Source organism: Phytophthora infestans, genomic scaffold (genome assembly GCF_000142945.1).
Source record: "Phytophthora infestans T30-4 supercont1.493 genomic scaffold, whole genome shotgun sequence".
In the NCBI taxonomy this organism is placed as follows: Eukaryota; Oomycota; class Peronosporomycetes; order Peronosporales; family Peronosporaceae; genus Phytophthora; species Phytophthora infestans.
This window is the reverse complement of record NW_003307461.1, coordinates 3,394-17,374: the sequence shown is the minus strand read 5'-3', so window position 1 is coordinate 17,374 and position 13,981 is coordinate 3,394. Positions and strand designations below refer to the sequence as shown.

The following is a 13,981-nucleotide window of genomic DNA, read 5'->3' as shown; positions in this document are numbered from 1 at the left end:
CACAGGCGCGAACATCATCATCCATTCCGATCTCGTTCTCATCTCCTCGCCGAGTCGAGCCAACACTTTATTGGCGCTCGGCGTATCGGCGTTCCTCGTCGCTTTTGGAATAAGGGGCGGACGGTCCCCTTGAGCAACGCCATGGTCTTCTTCATCTTCTTCATCGTCCGCACCTTCGTCGAGCTCGGCGGATAAATTGCGCTCGACAGGACGTGGGGCTCCCATGCGTCCCACCTGCAGCGTCAACTCTTCCACCTCGCCAAGTAGCTCGGCGGTAGTCTTCGTTTCTCCGAGCTCAGCGGTCTTGGCCTTCTCTTCATACTCTCGTTCACTTGCGTCTCCGTTCTCGCTCTCCTGGTCTTGGCCATCCTCGTCGAACTGGACGGTTCGTCCCACCTCCATCGTCATGGCGATGAGTCGTTGATCCGCCGGGTCCGACTCCACGAGAGGCGATCCTCCAGCCGTCGCTGGGCTTCCGTCGCTCGGAGTTGCTGATCCCTTGACCATCTTCACTCTTCTCTTTCTCTTCTCTTCCTCTTAACTTGGTTAGCTGGCACCTATAAAAACAAGCACACACTCCTGTTCCCGGGTCGCGGCACCAGTTGTGGTGTAGTAGAACACACAAATATCGTCAGATGTGGATTCCTTACACAAACCACAACGAATCGCCGAGTTAGGTCGGCGGTTGTATGGCCTGCGCAGAGGGTGGTTCCCTCGCGGTCCGGCCCTTCCGGGACAGACGAGTGGCTCGCTTCCACTCGGTTCCGACTAACCAAGTCAGATCACTTCCGAGGCTCCGCCGAGTTTGGTTCGGCTGAGCTCGTTCACAACCCTGTGCCCTCCACCAAAGGATGGACGACGGCGCGCGAGCGCTTTTACAGGTCACCGAGCGCAGAGGCTGCTCAGCTAGAAGTGTTACGGCACCCGGGCTATCCGACGTACCGGCCCGCTGAGTATGCGGGACTTTCTTTCGCGCGTAGCGAGACTTTGTCCTACCCGGACCGACCTAATCTCTTGGCGCTACCAGTCAATACCCTACAAGCTATGCCTCTCGAGTATTGACGGCAGGCATAATCCAGCCCTATGCAGGGACTTACCGGAAAAGTGTACACGTGTCTTGGACTAGGAAAATTCTGCTCTGTTATCTTCTGGGAGCCTTTTCGGCTCCTCCTATGCTTCTCATACAAATATCTAGTGAAATGTAGTCGTTTCGGATCTCTACCGACTCTTCAGGCGGCCGTTGAGCTCAGCGGCTATCCGGATAGCATATCCGGACAGATCGCCGAGTACTTACCGTGATCCTTGGCTCCTAAGCTCTGGGTTATCAGACCGAGCCGATTCTTGACCTAAAGTAGGTCGGCGTATGGTCGAATCTGGAAATCCCTACACCACATGAGGGATGCAGTGGATCTGGAATTTTCGTGGGACAATGGAGATCACAGACGGTTGCAAGATGATGTTGGATGATTGGAGAGCTCGGATTCACGGCGAGTGTACAATTACAGTGAAGTGGATCCAAGCGACCTGGATCCGGATGAGTGTACCCATAATAGGGTGACCATAATGATTACGTCATGGATCCGGTGGATCTGAAGATAACACAGCTGGGATGATGGGTCAAGGGAAGAAGGGACATGCAGCCAAGCCTGGTAAGGGATTTAGCAGGTGAAAGACATAGAAGGTAGAAATCCAGGCAGGTATAGGCTTAAATATCAATACAGACTTCTATTTGCACAGTAACACGCAAGTGCCTTCCTGCCCCCGAGAATCGGAACTACATTGGCCGTACGAGCTCCAAGAAGGTTGTGAATTGCGAACCTAGTGTTGGTAGTGATAACTGGATAATACATTGGCCAGATCCTACAACCTAGTGAGCTTTTCCTATACACGTGCAAATCCAACAGGTTAGCCGAATTACTACTTGGTCGGTTACACCCTAGAAGATCTCAACTCTCAAGATCCCGTCACAGGAGGCGGCAAGTACAACGCAAAGGAACTACAAAGGCAAGGGACACACCCGCAAGGCAACCCTACGGCCAGATCCACGATCTAGGCCCCGGATCCATAAGCTCGAATATTCGCTTAGGATTCGGAACCATCCACGGACGCAGAGTGAAGATTTTCCACTGCGGCTCCACCCTATCCCCACGTCTCGCCAAGACACTCAAGCTTCACCACTTGAACTCTTCGGAAGTTACCGAGAGAGCAGATCCCGCCCTACCGACGGGTACACAAGGTGAGGAAAGTTCAGCAGAACACGGATCATCGGGGGACCCCCTCCGTTAGTCGGTGTCTGGGCGCAGTTGGTAAGTTGGATCTGGCAATCTCGCAGATTTTGCTGATCCCGCTACACCACAAGATCTTCCTGTGTTCACTATCGCACATGACAAGCGGAGAGAAGAAGCGGGGCATGCCGTAAGAGTCCGGACTCAGCTGTAGTGGCCCAGGATCTTCGCCACGAGTACGATGGCATCACTACGGACGCTACCCGCGTGCACGTCCTACTAACAACGCACATAGAGCTTTTGCCAAACCCTTCTCCGAATTTCGAGAAGATCCCGACCTTCTACATCATTTGTTCCTGAGAAGTTCCAAAATGACCCATTGTACGACCCGCCGAACGATGAGGACGCGCGCAAAGCAAAATCGATTCGGAAAGATCGTCAGGCTGCGTTCAAAAAGAAGAAGAGAGAGCGCGAAGCTGCCGCCGCAGCAGCGAAGCATAAAAAAGAGACTGCCGGTGTGGCTGAGGCTGCCGGTGTGGCTGAGGCTGCCGGGGAGGCTATGCAAACGGATGGACGAGATGACCAGGAAACTGTCCCGGCTAGTAGTAAGGTTGCTGACGGAAAGTCTGTGTCGCACCAAGAAACGCTCTCGCAAAGAAACGGGATCATCTTTGCCTACTTCAGGGAGAACACGAGTACGATTTTCCAGCGTAGTTCAAAATGATTCTAGCTGCCAAAATGTCTCAGAGCAAGATAAACATTCGATTTTTAAGAAAATCAAAACTTCAGTTTCAAATTTAACACTGAAGGACAGCAAATTAAGCGCTATAAATAGCAACAATCGATCCCTCTAAAAACTTGCATTAAGCTGGCCAATAAAAATATTTAAAAAAAAAACTCATCAAGTCCGGGGAAACTTTTTCAAAGTCGCTTTTCTCGAAAACGGCTGAATGAAAAAAAAATATTTAAGACTCTTATAGCACCTTGCACAGAGGAAGTGCTCAAGGATATTACAGCCCGAGTGAACGTTAGTCCACGTGATCCCGGCCTCAGGGGGAACGGTTTGCTACTTGATCGAGTAGATATAAGACTGATGTATCTATAAGTAAGCTTAGCTTGGGTTCTTTACAAGCTAGAGTTTACCTATAGTGGAGCTAAGAAGTCATGCCCTGACTGGCTCATAGAGCACCTGGTACCATGTACCAGGTGTCCACAAGAGTGACGGGTCACTCTTTATGTAACATGGGGTACACTGGATTGTACCCCGTTACAAGACGTGTCCCTTTCAAAGACGCTTTGTATCGAGGCTGAAGACGGTACATTTGGACGCCACGGACGTATTTTGGGATTAATTTTATAAAACAAACGCTATTAATAAATGAAATTTCTTCTTTTTTATGACGCTTTTTTTACCACTCGTTGAATAAAAGATTTGTTTCTTACACACCGAGTTTCTTAACAAAGTTTCTCCTCGTTCCAACCGGTTGAATTTGGAGCTGCCGACAACATGGGGCGGGGATGCACGATGGACGAGTGGATTCACTTCCAGAAGCTTCCAGAGGAGGGTCGCGTGCCCAATTCGTCCTACTGGTATGTTTTGTGCCGTCATTGCGTGGCCGGCTTCCAGCAAAAGAAACTTTTCAATGCGCCCCCTAAGCTTACGGGTCGCCGATCAGCGATGCGATCGCACCTCAAAGTCTGCCCCATGTACGCCACGCAGTACCAGATGGAGCAGCAGGCAAAGGCTGAGGTGGAAGCGGAGACGGGTGCATCGAACTCGACAACGACCACAGTCGTTACGTCAGCACCGACGTCGACGGGTGAAAAGCGCAAGCGCAGAGCGGACAGAGAGAGCTGTGGTGGGTCCCGTGGAGGCCGTGGCAGGCACTGTATGATGGAAGAGTGGGAGCATTTCACGCGGCTGCAGGATGAAGGCTACATTGGCAAGTCAAATTTCTTCTACGCCCTGTGCAAGTGCTGCCAGCGTGCGTATGACGAGGCCCCTGAGGGTCAGAAGCCGTTGCTCGTGCCGGAGAAGCTCGTGGGCAGACGTGAAAAGATGCGGAAGCACCTCGCGCTCTGTCCGCATTTCAAAGGAGATCTGCCGCCGCTGGAGCGCCGGCTGTTCCAGCGTAACAAGACGAGCGTCGTGGTCAGTGCTCTGGCCGCTGGTGTTGCTGCCCATCTGGAAGCTGTGGTTGCCACCTCTACTTCTGTTTCTGCAACAGCAGACCTGAAAGCTTCTGGGGCTGCTGTATCCCCTGTGGCTGCCATGTTCCCCATCACCTCGTCACGATTGGCACTTGATGAGTGGCAGCATTTCACGCGCCTCGAACGCAAGAAGGATAGCGCATACTATTACGCTCGCTGCAACTTTTGCCAACAGGCGTACGAAAACGCCCCAGAGAACCTGAAGGCGTCAATGGAGCCGGCCATTGTCATGGGCCGCAAGAGCAACATGCAGACGCATTTGTCCAAGTGTCGTCATTTGCCTAAGGACCCATCAGCGATGGCGAAGATTCATAATATAAACCTTAGCGCAACTGCCTCACTGGATGCATCTGGACCAAAGCGTCCCGAAGTGGACGTATCCAGCATGTCTCTAGCGCATTCGGCGGATAAATTTTCTGTGCACCGCTCGCTGGTGCACCTTGTGATCGAACATAACTTGCCTTTTGAATGGGTGGAAAGTGTAAGTGCCAAGCAGCTATTTGGCGCGTTGGTTCCTGCATCTGACGTCAAAAACAAACTTATACCGAGATCGAAAGACTTGCGCACACGTGTCTTGGGTGAAGTTCACAGCGCTACGCTTCTCACTGAGCTCGCGAAGCTGCAAGAGCCCATTCTACTCGAAGTAGGTGCGTCTGCTTTCTCTGCCGATATGGTTGACACACTGTCAATCACACCGGCAGGATCTTGGCCAGTAATGTTGCACTGCAACCTGACTGCCAGCCACCACCCCGGAGATCTGCAGATGCCAGTAATTGACGGCGTCGTAACCAACGGGAATGCGATCACATCGCTTTCATTTATCCGAGCACAACAACCGGAATCGGGCGTGGAGGCAACTTTGGCTCGGTACCACGGCCTCGAGATCGCTCGATGGCTAGATGGACATATCCGACTGTGTGTTGAAGGGACAAAGTTGGCTCTCGCAGCAGTTGTCCTTCCGTACAACACGATGACTCAACGTGCTGTGGGGATTCTGCGTGCACCCTCGCATTGGCCTCGAGTTGCATTCTTGTCTGACATGGAGGATATGCTGCAGTTTCCTTTATTGAAGCTTCTGGCGAGTGCGGAAATGTTTACCGTCGTGTCGTCGCTTATTGAGGTCTGGCAATTGGAGTCCATTCGATCGTGCGTGATTGAGCGGCTATCGGCAGTAAACCATGCTTCCTACAAAGGCCCCTTCTGCAACTGGGAGTCGTGTGCTACGCTCATCCAAGTGCTTCTGGATGAAAAAGCTTTCGCCTCTAGTAGTACGAAGAAAGGAGCTGCCAATGCAAAACGGTTGGTGGAGAATGCGCTGGATCGCTCGCTACTGGAGCGTGTGTATAATCTGCTTCACGCATTCACGAACGCATTGTCTAGCTGTCGATCTGGACAGACACTTTCAGAGACATTGGAGCACTTGGGTGCATTGTTCACTGCTGCTGAAGGATTCGTCACCGTGCAGATCGCGTTGGAGGTGCTGTGGGGGGAAATGGAGCAGCCTCTTTTTGTCGTCGCGCATGCACTGAACCCACGGCTGAGGCTACGTGACCTCAAGAGCACAGACATCACCAGACTGAGCACGCTGAGTGATCTCAGCGTCTCATACTTTAGGTTTCTCTTTGGACGCAAACCGAATTCTCTGCGAGGTGAGGTGACCGCATACTTACACACGTCGCAGCAAGCATTTACGAGTGATTTTGTTGCCGAGTTTCCTGTTGTCGAAGATTATTTCCGCTACTTGAGCGACAATTATCCGTCGCTAGCCATGTTGATGAAAGTGCTGCACTCTTTGTGCTCAGTTTCTGTGGTGGTGAATCGTTCCTCCTCTTCCACTCAGCAAGAGACGACGAAGACCGGTGGCCGTATGTACACTAAAGATGAGCAGCAAAAACTTAATTTCCTGCGCGATCGATGGGGAATTGCGTCTGGCGCGTCGTCGCTGGATTCCAAGGAAGAGCCAAAAGATCGAATTACCGCGCACAACGACCGCAGCGGAGCTGCCATGCTGAACGCTGGTGTCGTGGACGAGTGGAAGGAGGCGCTGGAGTCGAAGCTGCATGTTCGAGGTGTGGACTTTTTTCTTTTGGAAGACAAATTTGATGACTTCGATGATCCGGTTGGTAGTATTACGAAGAAGAGTGAGAGAGGTGATGTTGCAATACGAGGAGACGAAACTGTGCACAATCTCAAGTTGCCTTCGTTGGAACAAGACGATGAACTGGCATACCCGTCGGCTAGCTTACGCACCGAGTTTTCGATGAAGGTGTTGCTAAAGGATCTGTTCAAAACGGCTAGAGGCGACAATTTAGCACAGAGCGTATAATTGTGTAACTAACGTTATTACGCAACTCCAAGTGCACTCGGATGTTCAACGCTGCTATCTACATGTACTGTAGTACGTGTACCAGGTACTTGGACGAGATAGTCGGATGCTGCTGCTGGTTTTCACATGAATCATTTCACTGACATGCAGGCAAAACCTTGCCCTCACAGGGGCCAAATCCTATCCTGTAGCCATTGCCCTGGCAGAACCCAGTGACCGCCACGGTGTCGCCGTCATGCAAAAACTTGCGAGTCGTACCACTGTCTCCGAGCGCAACCTCGCGGGATCCTTGCCAACTCAGCTCGAGCATCGAGCCCAAGCTGTCGTCCGTACTGCCGCTTATAGTGCCGCTGCCTAAGAGATCTCCAGGCCGCATGTTGCACCCCGTTACTGTGTGGTGCACCAGCTGCTGCTTCATGTTCCAGTACATGTTGCGGAAGTTGCTTTTTGTTATGGTGTAGGCTTGGTCGGATCCCTCCGGTTTCACCGAAACCTGCACAGACAATCACACAAAAAGAGAACAAAATATCAGCAGTCTCGAACGTCTCTATGATCGTCCAATTGGGGCTTTACGTTCAGCTTGATGTCGTAGGTACCGCGAGAATAGTCCGGGTCCGAAATGTATGGCAGTGGCGTTGGGTCCTTCTGGACTGGTCCAAAGCTTGGCTCGCACCGGAACGGCTCTAAGGCAGCGAGAGGTACAACCCAGGGCGAAATGGTGGTCGCGAAGTTCTTGGCTCCAAATGGTCCGAGTGGGACGTACTCCCACTTCTGAATATCGCGAGCTAGCGTGCGACACCAGTGTTAGTCTGCTGACTTTATTTGCTGTGAGGAATGGCAACTTACCACTCCAGTCATTCATCAACACCACGCCAAAGATGTGGTCTTCTGCCTTATTCATTGGGACTGGCTCACCGATGTTGCTCGGTGGGCCCACGAAGAAAGCCTGGCCAAAGAAGAACCCATCGTCAGAGCTACAACTGGAGACAAGATCAGTCCACGGCAAGCATCTACCATTTCAAGCTCATAGTCGAGCACACGGCACGGGCCGTAGACGGACCCCTTGGACGGATCAGCCTTGTCGGCCTGCAGCTGGCCGCAGGGACGACGCACACTGGTGCCGGATGGAACGATTGACGAGGAGCGTCCATGGTAGCCGACGGGCAAATGCAACCTGCAATATTACAGTGCACACAGGATAATCACTTTTGAATGACAAGATGAAATCTCTGTTGTCTATTAATACATACCAGTTGGGCTGCAGCGCATTATCTTCTCCGCGGAACATTCGGCCGACGTTAGTGGCGTGCTCGCGCGAAGAGTAAAAGTCCGTGTAGTCGCCCACCCTGGCCGGCAGGTGCATACGCACATTTTTTATGGGGATTAAAGCGCGCTGTCGGAGTGCCTCGTTGTCACGGAGCGTGGACTCGTCGGCGGACAGCAGGCGCTGCACGGTCGAACGCGCCGTGGCCCAGGCTTTGGGGCCTTGGGCCATGAATCCGTTAAGCGTTGGGTCGTGAAAGCAGGCGGCGTGGAAGCCCTCGAAGTGTCCTTCCATTTCGACCACAGACAAGTCTAGAACCTGTATGTACAGTACAGCAATTACAAGAGTCGGCTTTAGGAAGGCCCCCTCCTACGAGACAGAGGGAGAGACATACAAACTCTCCGATGGCGACGCCAACGCGCTTCTTGTCGTTGATTTTGGTGGAGATAATGCCGTACGGCAAATTCTGGATGGGGAAATCGCAGTCGGGGGCGACGGGCACGAAACTCATGGCTGGGCTAGGAAAGAAGCGAAGAACGCTTGCGAACTTGAGCTCTTCTTGGCAATTGAGTGGGATCTTGAAGTCCCGTGTGCAGTACAAATCCAGGATAAGCTTACCGGTAATCCCCTGGTTGAGACGCCCTTTTAGACGAGATGAACAAGCTGATTTGACGCTTCGCACTGGGAGACCTTTCTATCGGTTATTCATATCATACGGCGATACAGAAGCTCCCCTGAATAAGCGTAGGGGGTCGTCTGATTAATTTGCATAGTAAATTCACAGCAATCTCATGATTTGTCTAAAGTATTCCCAATCAATGTGATCGGGTATAAAAGGGTATATGAAGTATTTGCTACGGGGCTCCTAAAACCCATATTTGAGACAACCCAAAACTAAATGATACTTATGAACCTAAGTACGAATCGCGATTTAAGCGCTCTAAACGGCTCCTCTATCTTTTAAGCCCTTATAAGCTGCAGAATGCTTAAAACTGAAGAAGTTGTGGTCGCTCAAAAATATTATCTTCCTTTATGGGCCCTCGAAATGACGATACATTTAGGAGTGTTGTGAGCTCAATATTTTTTCAATTTTAGAGATTTAAGTGTTATTTAAAAACTCTTGTTAAAAGCAATTGAATAAGGGTAGTTTTACAGTTTTTTCTATGGAGGTTTACAATAAATGTCATTGTTTCGGTTAAGTGCGAAAATCAATTGGCCAACTCTAAGCTCGATTATCTCGATAACTCTAAATGGTTCGTAAGTATCATTTTGTTTGACGTTGTCTCCTTTGTAATCATCTAAAGATGAGGTACATGTACAGAAGTCTCCCTGAACAAGCGTAGCATGCACTTCCTATCCCCTAGTATATCGGATCATAAGAATTGGAGGTACAACTGACAAATCACCAGATCGCATTGATTTCCCTACGTAAATATATCAGATGACTTCCAACGCTTCTTCAGGGGGACTTATGTACTTCAAAGTACTTAGTACAATATTCCGCTTCAATAAAGGACATCTTATAAATATGCAATTTACAAGACAAATGCTAGATTACAGGGAGCCATTATAAATGACTAGTGATTTGACGCAAGAGCAGCCACATACAATATTGAAGGCTATAAGCTTTTTTATGTTCTTTATTGAGGCAAATTTCTGTATTTGTGACTAGGCTGGCGGTACCACAGATGTAACGACAACGTGCCCAAGTACCCCTGGTTATACATAAAGTGTACTTTAGTATACATAACGTGTACTTCGGGACGTCAGAGTCCAACCATTGGTTGATGACATAGCTTCACTATTATTGAGCGGTACCGGTTTATGACGGTAAGTACCCATAAACCGGTAACCAAGCCGGTCCAACACGCAGGGGTTAATGGTAACTCCAAAATCGGTGAAGTTAATATTGTGAAAATATCACCTGTAGACCAGTTAATATAAAAAATATCACCTAATATTTTCTTCTGAGACAATATGATATTATTAAATATCAACTTAATATTAGTTAATACGATATTATATTTTTCAATGATTGCGTAATCGAGCTACATTAACCAATCAGATGTCGTTAACGCTCGACTAGCTGAAGTATTACTAATCAACCGTGAGTACCGGGACAATTGTGAGTGACGGCAAGGTTGGCGTTGTGTGTTGGCACTGCTGAGCGCATTAATCTAGCGCCACAGGCAGCAGGTTTATTAGACGCACGATGTCGACGAGGAGATCGGTAGAGAACAAGAAAAAATGTTTTGATTTCGCTCTATCAACGTTAAACAGCTGCAGTTTTCCATCTCGATCGCCTTTGTCTGTGTCACAGTGAAATACTAGAGCAAATACTCGTCAGTCTTAAAGCCTACTGCTTTTCTAGAACCTGATCGAAAAAGTTATTTGGCTCCGCTCGGTTCACAGAGGTAAGCTGGCAAGAAACGTACTTAAGTGGGAAAATATCATAAAATATCATGTAGTATCTAATATTTTTCAGCTCTCCGAGCTAATATAAAAATATTATGTTAGCTTTTGCAAAAATGAGTTACTATTAATATTTAATATCGAAAATAGTACTATTACTATCAAAAATATCATATGATATTTGGTTACCATTAGCCCCTGCCAACACGATCCCGCGATGATTACGGTACGTTGATTACGCTATCGATGATTAGACGAGTAGGATGATTAAACGAGTGTTGGTGATTGGATGACCTAGGTAGTGATGACAGTGTAAGCTTCGATAAATCAATCACTTCGGAGTCTTCCTTCTTCCCCTCAAGTGTCTTCGCTCCGGTCTTCTCGCCGAGTGGTGACTCTTCCCTTCGCTCCGTACTAGCCTAACGTTGCCTAAAACCCGTGACCTCTATCAGGTTATAAGCCCAAATAACATGTCCTCTGCGCAAGACGTTTCAACTAAGGTTTCCATCGACAAGTTCAACGGTGACAACTACGCGACGTGGAGCCTCTACATGCGTGGTGTGCTCCTGACCAAGTCAGTATGGCATGTCGTGAATCGAGAGACGACTCCAAGCTTCACGGACCCTCGTGCGAAGGACGAGTATGTCAAGTCGAGCAACATCGCGCTCGGATTGATGCTGCTGTGGTGTTGGAATGTCCACGTGAACTCTAGCTACAAATGTAGCTAGGACGTTCCCACAACAAAACGTCTACTAGGATAGTAAACGATCGTTCGGGCGGACATGAAGACCCCAGTTCTGCCCTTGCACCGGGACAAACTAGACCTTGTAAACTACTCATATAGGCCAACCAGTAAAAAAAAAGAACACGCTACTAGCACGAGCAAAGCTAGCAGGTGTTTAGAATCCTCGTGGTCCCAACAGCGGAAGGATACCAGGCACGGGTGAGCCTTTTACGAGATCACCGAGTGTTCAACACTCGGTTGGAAGAATAAAAGGGAGGCAATTCAAGCACTCCCAGTCGTGCAAATAGGCAACAATAAGCCGTCACGTAAAAACTCCCGATAGTAATCGGCCAAAATACACAGTCTCTTGGCCTTGCCGGATGAAGCCTCGCTACAGAGCTTCGAGTTCACCAACAGGCATAACACACTCAAACCAGCTTGACCAGACGCTTACCTTGAGGCCGGACGTCGCTCTGTGTGCTTGAGTAGAAATTCTGTTCTGTATTAATGTTTACCCTTTCGGGTCTATTCCTAATAAGAAGTCCTAATCAAGTTTACAAATATCAAGTGAACAATGATCCGTTATGGATTTTCTTGCACGCCAAGCGTCGTCTGCACCGTCGTATGAGTATCTTAAACGGTTCGCGCCCTGTCCCAGACGGTGAACGTGCCTTCCAAGGGCCACTGAGTCTTCCGCGAACTCATCCCAACCGCCACCGAGGGTTCGTACCGTAGATGGTCAGTTCTTGGCCGCTGAATGCGAATCCGGTCAATTATTAATAATAAGGACAGCCTGGATTCAGTGACATATGGACCGTATCCAATATCCGTTGAGAGCTCGGTACTGACGCCGTCGAGTCTCTTGCACCTTGGAGTCACTGTACATCACATGACCGAGGGTTCGTCGCTTGAACAACTTGGGCGGTGTCGCGTCTTTGTCGACGGACGATTATCCGCAACTATGGAGAAATCACTACACCACAACTGCCCCTGTCGCAATGGAAGCCACGGTACAGGTGCCCGTTGTGACATTTCTTCATTCTCCAATTCACCATCCAGTCACCGTATGTCTAAGCGTTTGAATCGGTCTGTGTCCGATGCGTTTCAGCGTCTCAATCCTCGCCGACGTTGCGAACGCGAACAGCTGGAGGTACGTCAACTCATCATCTTCTTGAATCATCGGCGCCTTGCTCATCACCATGCATTACTCGTCTTGTTTCTTAGGAGGGCAAGACCCAGGGTTCGAACGCCCCTCAGCCTGCTACACTTCCCCCGACAGCAGCGTCATCAACCGGCCCTCCAGCACTTCCTGCCCCGGACTCTTCACTCCCTGCGGTAGCTTCTGCAGCACTCCCCGTCGTCGCTGAATCCGCGGAGATGGCTCCTGCTGCTCCTCCTGCCCCAGTTGGTGGTCCTCCACCACTCTCCGAGGATTAGCTGCGCGCCATGCTGGCGGAAAGTACGTCGATCACATGATGACCTCGATAATCCCGTACTTGACTGCTATGGCTCGTCACCAAGTGCAGCTCAGCGTTGCGCCTCCTCTCCACGGCGATGTCCACGCTCAACGTCGCCTCGAGACTGCCGTTGGTTTTGATGATGTATTCGCTGCTGTACAACCTCTTCCTGACGCGCTGTCGGCATTACCCGAACGAGTTGCCAACTTGAAGCGTCAGTTGCGGTTTGCTCAGTCCGAGGCTGCTGCCGCCGTACGTTCGGTGGCACCCGAAATCATGGCTTGTGAGAACGCGGAGGTGTTCCTCAAGGCTGCCAACGCTGAGATCGAAGCCCTTCACCAGAACGTCAAGATTCTCCGCGAGTCGAACGCCAAGAACGACGCCATGCTCGCCAGTGTTCAAGCCACCATGGAGCGACATTCAGAAGACTTGAATCGTCTGCACTGCGAGGTCCAAGCTCGAGACGTTTTCATCGCTACGTTGAACAAGAAGCTGGCTCGTAAACGCGAGGTGTACAAGTCTTCAATTGGTGCTAATACTGAGCAGACTCGGAAGCTTCATCTCCGTCTGGTCAAGCTTGCCCAGGGCAAGTATGTTGACAACGACACGCTCAAGGGCCTCAAGAACCCCGCTGAAGAAGCTCTGCGTGAGGCCGAGCAATTTCGGCTCATGCTCGGCTCAAGTGATGAAGATGAAGAATCGGACCACACTGTCCCACATGGCAAGTCTGCTTCGTCGTCTGTTACGACGTCCAAGACAGTTGAAGTCTCGGGAGTGGTTTCTTCAGCAGGGCCTGTCCCTGTTGAAGCTGCTCCACCAGCCTCCGTGTCTTCAAAGCCGGCTCCGACTGTCCCGATAGCTGCGGTACCAAGCGTGTCTTCGCCCGAATTTTCGATGGAGATTGATGACGATGGAAATGCTGATGACGATCGTGGAGATGACGTGGATGACAATGAACTTTCAGTGGATGATTCTCCTGATGCCCTCAGTGGGCGCGGTGATGTTCCGCCACCTACCGAGCATTCAAGCACAGTCGATGACGAAGCTGTTGAAGATTCCGACGGCAACTGGAGCGGTCTTGGCCCAGCTCGGCCTCTGACTCCTCCTCGGCCGAATCCTTCGCCGATGGTCACTTCTCCGATCATAGTCGGTGGTCCGCCTCCTCCGTCATCGGCAAGCCTCCAAGCATCACCATCTTCGCTTCCTGTTCCGGCGTCTCCTCGTCTGTCTTCTTGGACTCTCGATGCTGGACCTGGGCGCACAATCACGGCCACCTACACTTCGGTGCCGTGTCGTGGTGGTGCCCCGTCGGTTGAGCCGTTGCCTCACCGAGTGTTGCCTGGTGCTCGCCCTACGGTGCCG

General features: G+C 50.5%; 2 protein-coding genes across 2 annotated transcripts; one reads left to right on the top strand and one right to left on the bottom strand.

Moving 5' to 3' along the window:
• Window positions 1-3,670: 3,670 nt before the first annotated feature.
• On the top strand, window positions 3,671-6,581 carry PITG_21807 (uncharacterized protein; the record flags this gene model as incomplete). Its single annotated transcript, XM_002909954.1, has 3 exons — window positions 3,671-6,085; window positions 6,239-6,505; window positions 6,574-6,581. The coding sequence occupies 3 exons, from the start codon at window positions 3,733-3,735 to the stop codon at window positions 6,579-6,581; spliced, it is 2,628 nt and encodes an 875-aa protein (XP_002910000.1).
• A 178-nt stretch (window positions 6,582-6,759) lies between these two features.
• PITG_21806 (fumarylacetoacetase) lies at window positions 6,760-8,571 on the bottom strand (the record flags this gene model as incomplete). Its single annotated transcript, XM_002909953.1, has 6 exons — window positions 6,760-7,255; window positions 7,336-7,547; window positions 7,609-7,708; window positions 7,777-7,936; window positions 8,013-8,344; window positions 8,421-8,571. The coding sequence occupies 6 exons, from the start codon at window positions 8,535-8,537 to the stop codon at window positions 6,899-6,901; spliced, it is 1,278 nt and encodes a 425-aa protein (XP_002909999.1).
• Window positions 8,572-13,981: the final 5,410 nt, after the last annotated feature.